This window comes from Carassius carassius, chromosome 49 (assembly GCF_963082965.1).
Source record: "Carassius carassius chromosome 49, fCarCar2.1, whole genome shotgun sequence".
Classification (NCBI taxonomy): Eukaryota; Metazoa; Chordata; class Actinopteri; order Cypriniformes; family Cyprinidae; genus Carassius; species Carassius carassius.
The window spans coordinates 16,500,934-16,512,889 of NC_081803.1; the positions used below are offsets into that span (position 1 = coordinate 16,500,934).

The 11,956-nt window shown below is 35.9% G+C and overlaps 1 protein-coding gene across 1 annotated transcript; it reads left to right on the forward strand.

Annotated features, from left to right (window-relative positions):
• The first annotated feature begins 827 nt into the window (after window positions 1–827).
• On the forward strand, window positions 828–6,852 carry LOC132132781 (sialate:O-sulfotransferase 1-like). The gene is made up of 8 exons (XM_059545305.1): window positions 828–1,328; window positions 1,419–1,533; window positions 2,296–2,480; window positions 2,716–2,837; window positions 4,025–4,169; window positions 4,247–4,411; window positions 4,620–4,820; window positions 5,145–6,852. Exons 1-8 carry the CDS (start codon window positions 929–931, stop codon window positions 5,495–5,497), a joined length of 1,686 nt encoding a protein of 561 aa, XP_059401288.1. The 5' UTR covers window positions 828–928; the 3' UTR covers window positions 5,498–6,852.
• The last annotated feature ends 5,104 nt before the right edge of the window (window positions 6,853–11,956 follow it).

The window sequence follows — 11,956 nt, forward strand, 5'->3', positions numbered from 1 at the left end:
TCAATTTATATTTTTTGACTAGCACTTTTTCACTTCCAAAAACCATGTTTTTTAAAGTATTTTACTGTAAAAATGTTAACATTAGATGTACACAGTTATTCACCGTTTACAGTATGGAAACTTAATGTTAACCAATTAACAGGTTTTTACTGTAGCATTTTACAGTCTTTTACGGTTACATGATAATTTTTTACAGTGTAGGCTACTAATACTCTGAAAAAACAGATGATTTCCTCCGACACATTACTTTATAACGGATGAATCTGGACATCTTCTCTCTGTCAGCAATATGAATGATCTCTATGATCCGTGACATGAAGTTCAGCTCTCCCCTCCCATGGGCAGAAATTTCTTCCAACCCATCACTCTAATGGACAGACAACTCACATCCTATAAACCACTAGGCACAAACAAATAAGACAGACAATTCAGAGATTCCTTCTATAGATGTTTTCATACCTCAGGAAACACTATGTTTCTACTAGCAGGTTCTCTTCATTTTTCTGGTTGTTTCCGAACGTTTAATAAATCAAAAGGGAAATTTATCATTAGACTCGATTCATCAACTAATAAGCAATTCATCACAAACAGCTCATTATCCCCAGAGGGCTGAAGCCTCTACTGGGTCACAACAAGCCTTATCAGCATCTTCTGCTGAGAATGGAGAAATATGACAAGTGATTCACTATTGTTTTATATTAAGTCTTCGGATCTGAATGAAGGGCATTAATCCAAAGAAGAACGTTTTTATTTGATTGTCTGATCTTGGCATACTTTTCTATTTATTTCAGGACCTGTGCACTCTTGATGCTGTAAAGAGAACCAAGAGCTAAAGGATGAAGATCAGAGAATATATAATCTTGTATTTATTTGTCCTGTATACGTAAAAGGATCTTGTTTGAAATCCATCTGGATGGTTTGAACCAGGATGGCCAAGCCATTCTACAGGCTTCAGCACATTTTAAGGCGGGCTCAGCAGCTTCTGTTTTTTCTGGGTGTGGCTTACATCATGGCAGGAAGCGTGTTACTGCTTCAGCACTCCATTGTGGTAACATTTCAGACAGAAACAGATACCACGCCGCTACTTTCACTACCAGAGCCACCTAGATCCATGGAGGTACCTGCTACCAGGTGGTTGTACAGGAGGCCTGTCATCCAAGAGATGGACAACCAACCTCTTGATCAGACAGAAAACAGAAAGGACCAGAAGCACCTCAGATCTCGTAATCTAGAGATCAGGCATCTGAGACGTCACAGGTTCCATGGTTATGCTGAACAGAAAAGCTCTTCTGAACATAGTGCGTCACATAAGAAAGACAGACGTAAAGGTAATGGTTTATAAAATAACCATCTTAAACTGGAGATTTTTTTTATTTATTATTCTAAATGTTTTATATTTCTTTTAAAAATCTCTCAAGGGACCTACGTCGGATGTTTTATAAACAATGAAACAGAGCATGCACTCAGGGGGACCGTTCTTTATGATTTCCGCAAAATGACCAGTGCCTTGTGTCAGGACACCTGCTCTGAAAGGTAACGTCTCATAGAAAGTACACAGAGTAAATGAAAGAAACCCTGTTCTTTTTGAAGAATGTGTTCAGTGTTTATCAACAGAAGCAGGTGGCAGAATGTGAGCTGGCTGATGTGATCGACCTGGAATTCATCCAGAGAGTCACAGTCAGCAATAGAAAGAGTGTTAAAAACATGTAAATGCTAAAGCCATTTCAAATACAGAAATTCCATTCTAAAATAATCAACTTGGAATATTCAAAGTCAGAAAAAATGTAATCACTACTCAAAATATAATTATGTGCTGCTTCCTTCAGGAAATGCCAACAGGTACTTTCTGATGCATTTCTCCACCTCATTCTTTAAAAAGTATTTCCGAGCAGATAAGACTGGTAAAGCAGGATAAAATAGAAAAGAATACAATAAAATAGCATATTCATGTGCATGTCTATGTAAATTCCCTCAATATTTCACCCAAATATCTGTAATCATTTACTCACGCTTAGTTGCCCCAAACCTGTATTCTTTCTTCTGCTGAACACAAAAAAGATATTTTGAAGAATGTGGGTAACTGAACAGTTGATGGTTCCCTTTGACTTCTGTAGTAAGGAGAAAAATACTATGGCAGGCAAAGGGGACCATCAGCTGTTCAGTTACCCACATTCTTTCAAATATCTTCTTTGTGTTTATCAGAAAGACAGAAACTCATACAGGTTTGGAACAACTTGAGGGTGATCAAATTACAACATATATATATTTTTTTGAGTGAACAATCCCTCTTTGCAGTGGGTTCCGGTATGCTGGGCTGGAGTATGGAACAGAGTGCCATTGTGGAAATCGGGTCTGTGCCCAGCGGGCTCGGGGTGAGGACTGTAATCTGGATTGCCGTGGAGAGAAGGGATCCCCCTGTGGAGGGGTGGCACGCATGTCTGTTTACAGAGTTGAGGATCGACTTCCAGGACAGAGAACATGTTAGTAACATCAAAACAGAACACAGTTCTGCATGAATGGGCCACACACATATGACATGCTTAATTATTATTATTATTATTTGTAAATAATGAAGAGAAGAACTAATTTAAAGGACAGAACCCATGACCAAAATAGACCTGGATAGAGTATGTTTCGATGAGATAGAAAATTGTGAGAGAGGTCACCTGAGGCTTTGTGTAAGACGACATCTGTTTTCTGTTCAATGTTTCTCAGACAGAGCTGTTCACTACCACGGCTGTTACAAGAAGCCAAAGAACTCTACTGCTAACTTCCTGATCAAGACCTCTGAGCCAACACACACACCTCAGCAGTGTATAGAGACCTGTACAGATCAGGTTCAATTCACAAATGCTTGTACTGTATCCATCCATAAAAGCGTGTTTTCTTTAGGGTGTCATTAGACTACAAAAACATAATATGCTTTATGAATAATACTACTAATACTACTTCTGCTACTACTAACACAGTTCCAACCACTAATAATGGCACCCTTGGTAAATATGAGCAAAGGTGTCCGTGAAAATAAATCTGCGTTGTTCATCTTTTTGATCTTTCATTCAAAAAAATTCACAAAATTGTATTCCTGTTTATAACAAACACATCTGGTGTGTTTGCTGCCAAAAAGCTTTTTTTTTTGTTTTTGTTTGATCTGACCATAGAAGCCAGTCCCATTCAAAGTTGTAATCATTTCTGACAACTGCATATGCTAGAGTTTGTTTATGGATTAGTGAAAACTTCCTAAACAACTTGTGTTGATGTAGGGTCTGTTTGATTTTTATTTTTAGGCTTTCTGACCCCAAAGTCTACTAATCTCTGCAATTCTCCAGCTGTGTCTTTGGCCACTCAGAGTCTCCTCCCCACCGTGCATTAGGACGATATAGACACACATCTTCTTCCACAGATTTGTAATATCTTTAGTTGATTGGAGCTTCCTAATTATTGCCCTGATGGTGGAAATGGGGATTTTAAATGCTTTAGCTATTTTCTTACAGCCACTTTCTATTTTGTGAGGCTCAACAATCTTGTTCTGCACATCAGAACTATTTTCTTTGGTTTTACTCTTTGTGATGGATGATTAAGGGAATCTGGCCTTTGTGTCCTATTTATAATCCTGTGGAAAAGGAAGTCATGGCTGGAGAATTTCATGCTCCTAGTCACCCACACCATATTTACAAAAAAAAAAAAAAAAAAAAAAAATTAAGTATGATTGGGAATATACTTTTTATTTTACTCATGAGAATTTCTAGGGGTGCCAATAATTGTGGCCAACATGCATTAGAGAAAAACATTTATTTCATAATGTGAGTTTTCCCCAATTTTAAATTGTTTTAGTTCAATGATAGGATCTTTTGATAGAAAGATCAAAAAGATAAACAATGTAGATTTATTTTCACAGCCACCTTTGCTCATATTTACTAAGCGTGCCTATATTAGTGGTCAGCACTGTAAAAATGTATTAATAATAATAATAATAATTTCATTCCTTTATCTGACATCTTTAAATTCTGTGTGACCTTATCAGGACCTGCCATTGGCCATTTTGAGAGGGCAAGACTGTTTCTGCAGCCATGTCCCGTTTCTCTTCACAGTCCAGATGAGTGAACAGACAAATCACACCTCTCCTTATGACCTTGACTACTACTGGGTATACAGTACTCCTGTGCTAGGTAACCTACAACATGTTACTCAAACTTTATGTCTCTTTAAGAACTAATGCTGCAACAGAAAAGATCTGTTCTATTAGATGCAATGTGCAAAGAAAGGAGATTTCTGCCCCAGAAGTCCAGCACTCTCGTTGCCCTGTCCAGCTTTCCAGGGGCAGGAAACACCTGGTTACGTCACCTGATTGAACTCGCCACTGGATTCTACACCGGCAGCTATTACTTCGATGGATCTCTGTACAACAAAGGTGAAAGTCCACTTATAACAGTTAAAAGCTCATCACTTTCAGCTTTGAGATTTATTATGAGTTTGAAGGAGTGAGAAAATGCAGTAACACAAACAATTTTAGACATTGCCCATAAGAAATACAATCAACACTGACATCTCTTAAACATCTCAAATGGAGATTTAGCTCAGATTTTTCTGAATGGAGATTCAATCTCACATCTCTGCAGGTTTTAAAGGAGAGAAGGATTACTGGCAGAGCGGGAGAGTCATCTGTGTCAAGACTCATGAAAGCGGCCAGCGAGAGATCGAAATGTTCGACTCAGCCGTCCTGCTGATGCGAAACCCCTATCGCTCTCTAATGGCAGAGTTCAACCGCAAGTGTGCTGGACACCTGGGATATGCGTCAGATGTTCACTGGAGGAGCAAAGGTGCTAATGATAGAAACTGCATTAATTTCATCCTTACAGTATATTCAAACATTTTAAAGCAATGGGTCTCATCCGGGGGGGGCTTCAGCAAACTGACTTAAAATAATTTACAAAAGCAAAATAAAACATTAAAAATCAAGATACTTCTTATTTCTCCTCCACACCTGTTTTTATTTATCTATTATATTTATTTTTAAATCACAATTGCATTTTTTAATCAGAAAATTCCCTATTAATTCCACCCCCAAGCCATGCAGTCCTACATGTAAGCTTGTGGGAGATGCTAGTTTAGTTTTAATAATTATGCTTTTTTTTCCTTCACAGAGTGGTCAGAGTTTGTAGACAGCTATTCATTCTGGTGGGTGTCTCACGCTCTGGCCTGGTTGCGGTTTGCCCACCACCTGCTGGTGGTACACTTTGAAAATCTACAGAAAGATCTAGTCCCTCAGTTAAAGACCATCAGCGCTTTTCTGAACACCAGCATTACTGAGGAAAGACTACTGTGCACAGAGAGCAACAGAGATGGCCATTTTAAACGCTCTGGATCCCGCAGCCTGACATTTGACCCCTTCACCCCTGAGATGAGAGCTCGTATAGACAAATACATCCGCACAGTAGATAAAGCCCTCAGAGACAGAAACCTCAGCGGCCTGCCACAGGAGTACATGCCCAGGTGAGGATTTGTGAACGCAGCGGCTGTCTTCTGCTGGAGGGAGGACACAAACACAAAGTGCCTGAGTAAAAAAAACGGAGTTTTTGCTGTCTGTTTGTCTGTTGTTTTATTTGTGCTCTGTGTTAGATGTTGCGTTGTCACCACATTTGAATGCATTGTTGAGACTGTGTCTAGTTAGTATGTTTTATCATTAAACTGATCAGTTCTCATAGTATCAGTTTCACTTTCAAAAGTAATATTAACCTTTAGCAGATTACACTATCCTTGGAATGACCGGTGCCTTTATACTTAAAATCCAAAGTGTATTTATTTGAAAACTGTGTCTGATGTGCGTTCGGAATCTCAAGGTCACGGCATCTTCAAGGAACACAGATGCATTCATTCCATCAGGGAAAGATGTTCCCTCGTGAACAATGACAAGACGAGATCTTGCTCTTGTGTGAGGAACAGTTTGTGTACTTCGGTCATTTTATTACTACAAGTACCAAAACCATAAATCTTGAAAGGTTACAGCACTGGCATGAGCTTATTTAGAGAAACTCGGATAGACAGATAAGATGAGCAAGGAAGAGCAATCTGCCTGAGAGTAATAGGTAAGTGCTGGATATTTATTTGTACACAAAACCAAAAAATTTAATTTTTAGCAGGGGGTTGACTGGATAAATGTATCTGCTGATACACTATTTTCTTCTTTCTCTATAGTGGCAATTAGGAAGCCATAAATCTTTCATTTTGACAGCTACTAAAGAGTGGTAGTGTGCTGGGATTTTTCTGAGTTTTTAGATTTAATTAGTTCGTACATTAGTCCTTTAGATTTGAGTGATTAACCAATTATAATTTGTGCTTAACGTCACTGCAGCCTGGAAGAAATACGCAGTGTCTGCAGAATTATTCTGTGCATGACAGGTTTTCTCGCATCACAGGCCGTCACCACTAGCTGCATTTAAAGGGGAGGCCTAAAAATCTGTTCACAGAGGACCAGCATGTTCCTGTTCCTGAGCTATTACAAAGTATTTATCTCTGTATACATGCCAGATAATCACCTTTGATCTCAATGTTGCAAACTTGGCATCTTGATTTAGCTACATACAAATGTAATAATCCATTAAAGAGAATAATTATTGCCATTATTATTCAGAAATTTCTAATATTTGTGAAAAGCTGTGCATTTCAAAATTTAACTCACAGTTTTTGAAAACCAAAATCACAAAATGATTTATAACATTTGCAACAGATTTAATAACAGATGAAAAAGCTGCTCTAACAAATGGCACAGGGGAACCAATGGATCTTATTTTAGCTTCTGGATCTGTCATACAGAGAAAAACAACTCCACGAAGAGAATATTAAATGTGCAGAATGAACCTGAAGTTCACGGAGTTGAATTTTTTTTGCTCTCTATTAGCAGCTCAACAGTTCAATACACAAGAGAACAGCAGTCATTTAAACTCTTGGAGAAAATCCAGCTTTCATACACAGAAGCACTTCAAAATTAATATTATTCAATATTATTAAAAAGCTCAATCAATAGATCAATCGGTAAAGATTATTATTATCAGCCTTTCTATTTATCTATCTTAATCATTTCAATAATTATTCAAAATGATATTATATCATAATCTAATCTAATATAATGCAATAATATATTTGTGATTTAGTTTTTTTAGCAAAAACAAACAAAACAGAAAATAAGTCAATGTAAATGGTACAAAGCTCCTTTGAAAGGCTTTTAGTGGAATAAGGTGCATTTTGCAGCCAGATGGTGTAATTATGACATCTACCAGCAGGGGCTTACTGGGCCAAACCTTGACCCCTCAAGATTTGCATATTAAAGTTGCATATGAAAAACTAAATTTACACTGGAGATTTTTATGGTTTTCAGTGCAAGCAAAGAGAATTCTGCCATTAAAATATGAACATGGTCCTGGTCTCTCTCCTGCGGGGTGCTTCTAAGAATCTGAGAGGCTGACTTAACTTTGGCATACGGCTGCTCTGTTTGGTCTCTGCCAAACACATCCAAGACACACTAACACGTCAAACAGTCCATCCATGTGTTAAATATAGTGTGACCGTAAACCTGCTGGAACAATCCATCACCATGTGACACAATTCAATGATTTGATAATGTGGAATTTCCCCTTGCAGAGCACCAGTAGGGTCCAGGACTACAGAAACAATCTGTGAAGTTCTAATTACACATTGTGCAAAGGAGCAAAAGATATACATAGAAATAATAATGCAAAAAATGCAAAAATGGAGAATGTGCAAAAATAGCACAGAAACGTAGATTGTTACAAGGCAGTAGGGCTGGGATAAACGATTATTTTTTAAACGATTAATCTAGCCATTATTTTTTTTCGATGCATCGTTTAATCTAATGATTAATTTTCCCAGACCAATTCGATTTCGATTATCTCCCCATTAATTGACTACTAACAATTTATATATGTTTATTGCTCTTAAAATTACAAAATAAAAGACTGACTAAGAATGCATTACTTTGCACTTGTATAGAGATAGCATTCAATAAAACCTTGAAGCCTTAAAAACACATAGCTTACTGAAACAAGCTTACTGAACACATAGGGCCTAGCTTACTGAAAAAAAGTTCTTCTTTCAGATGTAAATAACAACAACTTGATATCTAGCATTCAATAAAAAAGTTCACAAGCTATACAGAGAGTGCTTTTCCAAAAAATAAAAAATAAAAATTAATAGTGGGAGCCAGCAGCCTGTCATGGAGGAAAAAAAAAAAAAAATCTCAGAATACTCCACGTGAAACTTTGGCGTTCCGCCCTTTTTCTATCGTGTCTAATGATTTTGGTTAATATCTGTTTTTATACAGTCTATGGTTAATATGCACGAGGGAGAGGGAGAGGGAGAGACAGCGCTCAAGTGTAGTTTGAAGACTGTGAGTGCGCGAGCGCGCGTGAAACTTGGGTGTTTCGCCCTTTTTCTATCGTGTTTAATGATTTTGATTAATATGCACGAAGGAGAGAGAGAGCAAGAAGTGCTCGTGTTGTTTAAAGACTGTGAGTGCGCGCGCAGCCGGGGCTCTCTCTCGTACGCGCCCTGTCAGGCGCAGCAGTCATTCGCTCACCGATCAAATAAGGCTTTGACAGCCGCCAAAAAAAAAAGATCAATGCAGAAAAACATCTGGATTGGTTATATAACGTTGGACAGAATGTTGATCCGGCCATCGCGTATATTCAGCGCACGTAAGGTAAACGTTTTGCAAACGTTTTTTAGAGAAATAAAAACCGGTCAACGAATCGATGCGCATATTTTGCGTCGACGTATTTTTTGCGTCGACGTCATCGATGACCTCGACGCGTTGTCCCAGCCCTAAAAGGCAGCAACACAAATTAATATCAGTAATATTGCTAACTACTAATGTTCTAGAATAGTGTTTATCCATTGAACTTATAAAATATGGAATTAGAATATAATGATAAAAAATATTTTTATTGCAAAATATATATTTTTATATTTTATATTTCATGGTATTAAATAAGATAATTTTACAAATATATAAAATAGTAACATCTAATAAATATTTTAAATATAATATAATAATGTGAAATATAACAGGATATCATGTTTGCTAAAATACTCTCTTTTTAATCAGCAATATTACCGTATATTAATATTTTTCTTAAATCACATTTTGTTCATTCACACCCTATATTTCTTGGCATACTGGTGTAGAAGTTTGGCCAACATACTTTAATATACTGTGAAATCACTGATGTATGTAAATAATACTTACTTTTTAAAAAACAATATAAGCAAAAGTCATTTGGTTGTTGGTAATGGAGATACATGTGAATAGTAAGCGTATGAAATATTAAGATGATTTAGATGCTTTGAGTGTCTCCTAGTCAAAAGCAGCTCTCGGCTCATCCCTCTGTCCTCCAGTCTCCCATCCTGCCAGAATCAATCAGTCCTAATATGGCTAATAAAGCACAAGCACCTTTTAGTCTAATATAATCTCCTCAGACAGAAGCAGAGAACAAATCTGTCCAAACAGCGCATCAGTCATAAATTTAGCCTGAAACTGGCAGCATTCAGAACACACACAGTGTTTGAATGGCTGAACATGCAGTACCAAGAGCTGTTTAGGTAGAGGAGGGGAACGAAGAGACGATGAGAAACTGACACTCATTAACACAAGACTATGACACTTTATACTGAGTAAGGCTTATAAACCTCTGAGGACTGTGATGAAAGCCTGAAAGAGGCTACGCTTGATCAAGGGCACTAGATGACCTGAGTGAGTCTTCATTAAGATTCCCGTCAGCTCAAAGGTTTTTTTTTTTTTTCTGCTCTCGGCTAGACTGTCCTCTGAATCATATCTGTTATCATTCACTTTAAAAGCTGCAAATATATTTGCCAACTAACAATAATAATTATAATGAAATACATAAAAGCAAAAAATACATACTTTGTTTATTTTATTAAATGTAAAATAAAAGTAAAATTTAAATAATTATATATATATATATATATACACAGTACAGACCAAAAATTTGGAAACATTAGTATTTTTAATGTTTTTGAAAGAAGTTCTTCTACTCATCAAGCCTGCATTTATTTGATCCAAAATACAGAAAAAAAATTTATATTGCGATATATTATTACAATTTAAAATAATTGTTTTTAAATGTATTATACTTTAAATTATCATTTATTTCTGTGATGCAAAGCTGAAGAAAGAAGCTATGTTTTTAAAATATAAATATTTTGTAATAACAATATACACTACTGGTCAGTAATTTGGGGTCAGTATTTTTTTTTCTTTCTTTTAAAAAAATAAATAAAATCAATACTTTTATTCAGCAAGGATGTGTTAAATTGATAAAAAGTGATAGTAAAAGAAAATATATTAGAATATATATTATCAGAATTTTTTTTTATTTTTATAAATGCAGTTCTTTTTAACCTTTTATTCATCAAATATATTAGACAGCAGAACTGTTTCCAACACTCATAATAAATCAGAATATTAGAAAGATTTCTAAATGATCATGTGATGGACTGGATGTTGGCTGGAGTAATGATGCTGAAAATTCAGCTTTGCATCACAGGAATAAATTATTATTTTTTAAGTATATTCAAATAGAAAACTATTAAAGTTTAATTAAGTTGTAATAATATTTCACAATATTACAGTTTTTTCTATATTTTTGATCAAATAAATGCAGGCTTGAGGAGCAGAAGAAACTTCTTACAACATGTAAACCATATTTCAGATAACAGATCAGATCATATCAGAGGAAAGCCTGTGGGACGAGCTGCAGCCTCGGAGACAATGCAGCAGGTGAGGCGTGAGATTCATCCAATCCATATTAATGAATACAGATTTAGTCATTTACAAACATATAACAAACAGATGGTGTGCCACTGAAGTATGGTCTGTTTTAGCAAAAATGCAACAGTATGTATAGAATAATCTTATATAAGAGATGGATGATGAAAAATACTACTATTATTATTGTTTTCACTTGTAAATTACTATAAAAAAAAACTGGATTTCTTTTTAAATAAGCATTATTAAAAACCTCTTTAAAAAAGGCCTATTTGAAGAAACCTCCACTAGTTTTATGTGGCTCATAGTTTCATATTGGCTTACAGCCATTTCACGCACCGAGAGACAGGTATTTTGGTCCACTAAGGTCATCTGCGAAGATAAAATGTGCCAAACGCATCTCAGATGAGAGCAAATACAATACAGCTCAGAGTCATTATTAACTTTTAGTCACAATGACTATTAGAGAGAGAGATTTTTTTTTATTTTTCAATCATTTTTATCAAAAATATTCACATAAAAACAATGTAAATCTTGTTACACATTTTTCTCTTTTTTTTTAGTGGAGTGCAAAATGAAGTTCGTTCTCAATGACAGAACACAATGCTCTTCTGTGACACCATATTCCTTCGAAAACATTTAAAGAATCCATTGCTTTGTAAAAACGAAAATCAATTACAATCCTTGATTTGATCATAGCAGTAAACACCCTTTCAACATTGTATTCACTTTTTTGCTCAATTTTATCTCTTCTACTGATATAAATAGCCATTTTGGCTTAACCCAAAATATAATTCAACAAATGACACTCATACTTTCGCCTTTGAACATATTTAAAACCTAAAATAAAAGTTTGTACCGAAAACTTCTCATTAAAACAACTAAAAATATTCTGCAAACTATCAAATAAAGGTTTTCATCTTGAACAGTATAGAAAGGTGTGAACAGTTTCTCTCTGACAACAAAAATGACATTCTTTGCCAACATCTGGATTTAAAACAGAAATAAAAGCATTAACAGCAATAATGCCGTGTAAAATTCGCCATTGTAAATCTCCGTCTCTATTAGCTAACGGTGGCTTGTGCAATGCTCCCCACTCTGGTCTGACATTGTCACTCATCTGAAAAACAGTACGCCATGGTGTGTCAACTCTTT

Bases quoted from the DNA above. Each gene is read 5' to 3' on its own strand.
- LOC132132781 (XM_059545305.1), top strand. From the start codon at position 929: ATGGCCAAGCCATTCTACAGGCTTCAGCACATTTTAAGGCGGGCTCAG. The intron at 2,838-4,024 runs GTTCAATTCACA...TGACCTTATCAG, and splicing joins TAGAGACCTGTACAGATCAG to GACCTGCCATTGGCCATTTT. The intron at 4,821-5,144 runs GTGCTAATGATA...TTTCCTTCACAG, and splicing joins TGTTCACTGGAGGAGCAAAG to AGTGGTCAGAGTTTGTAGAC.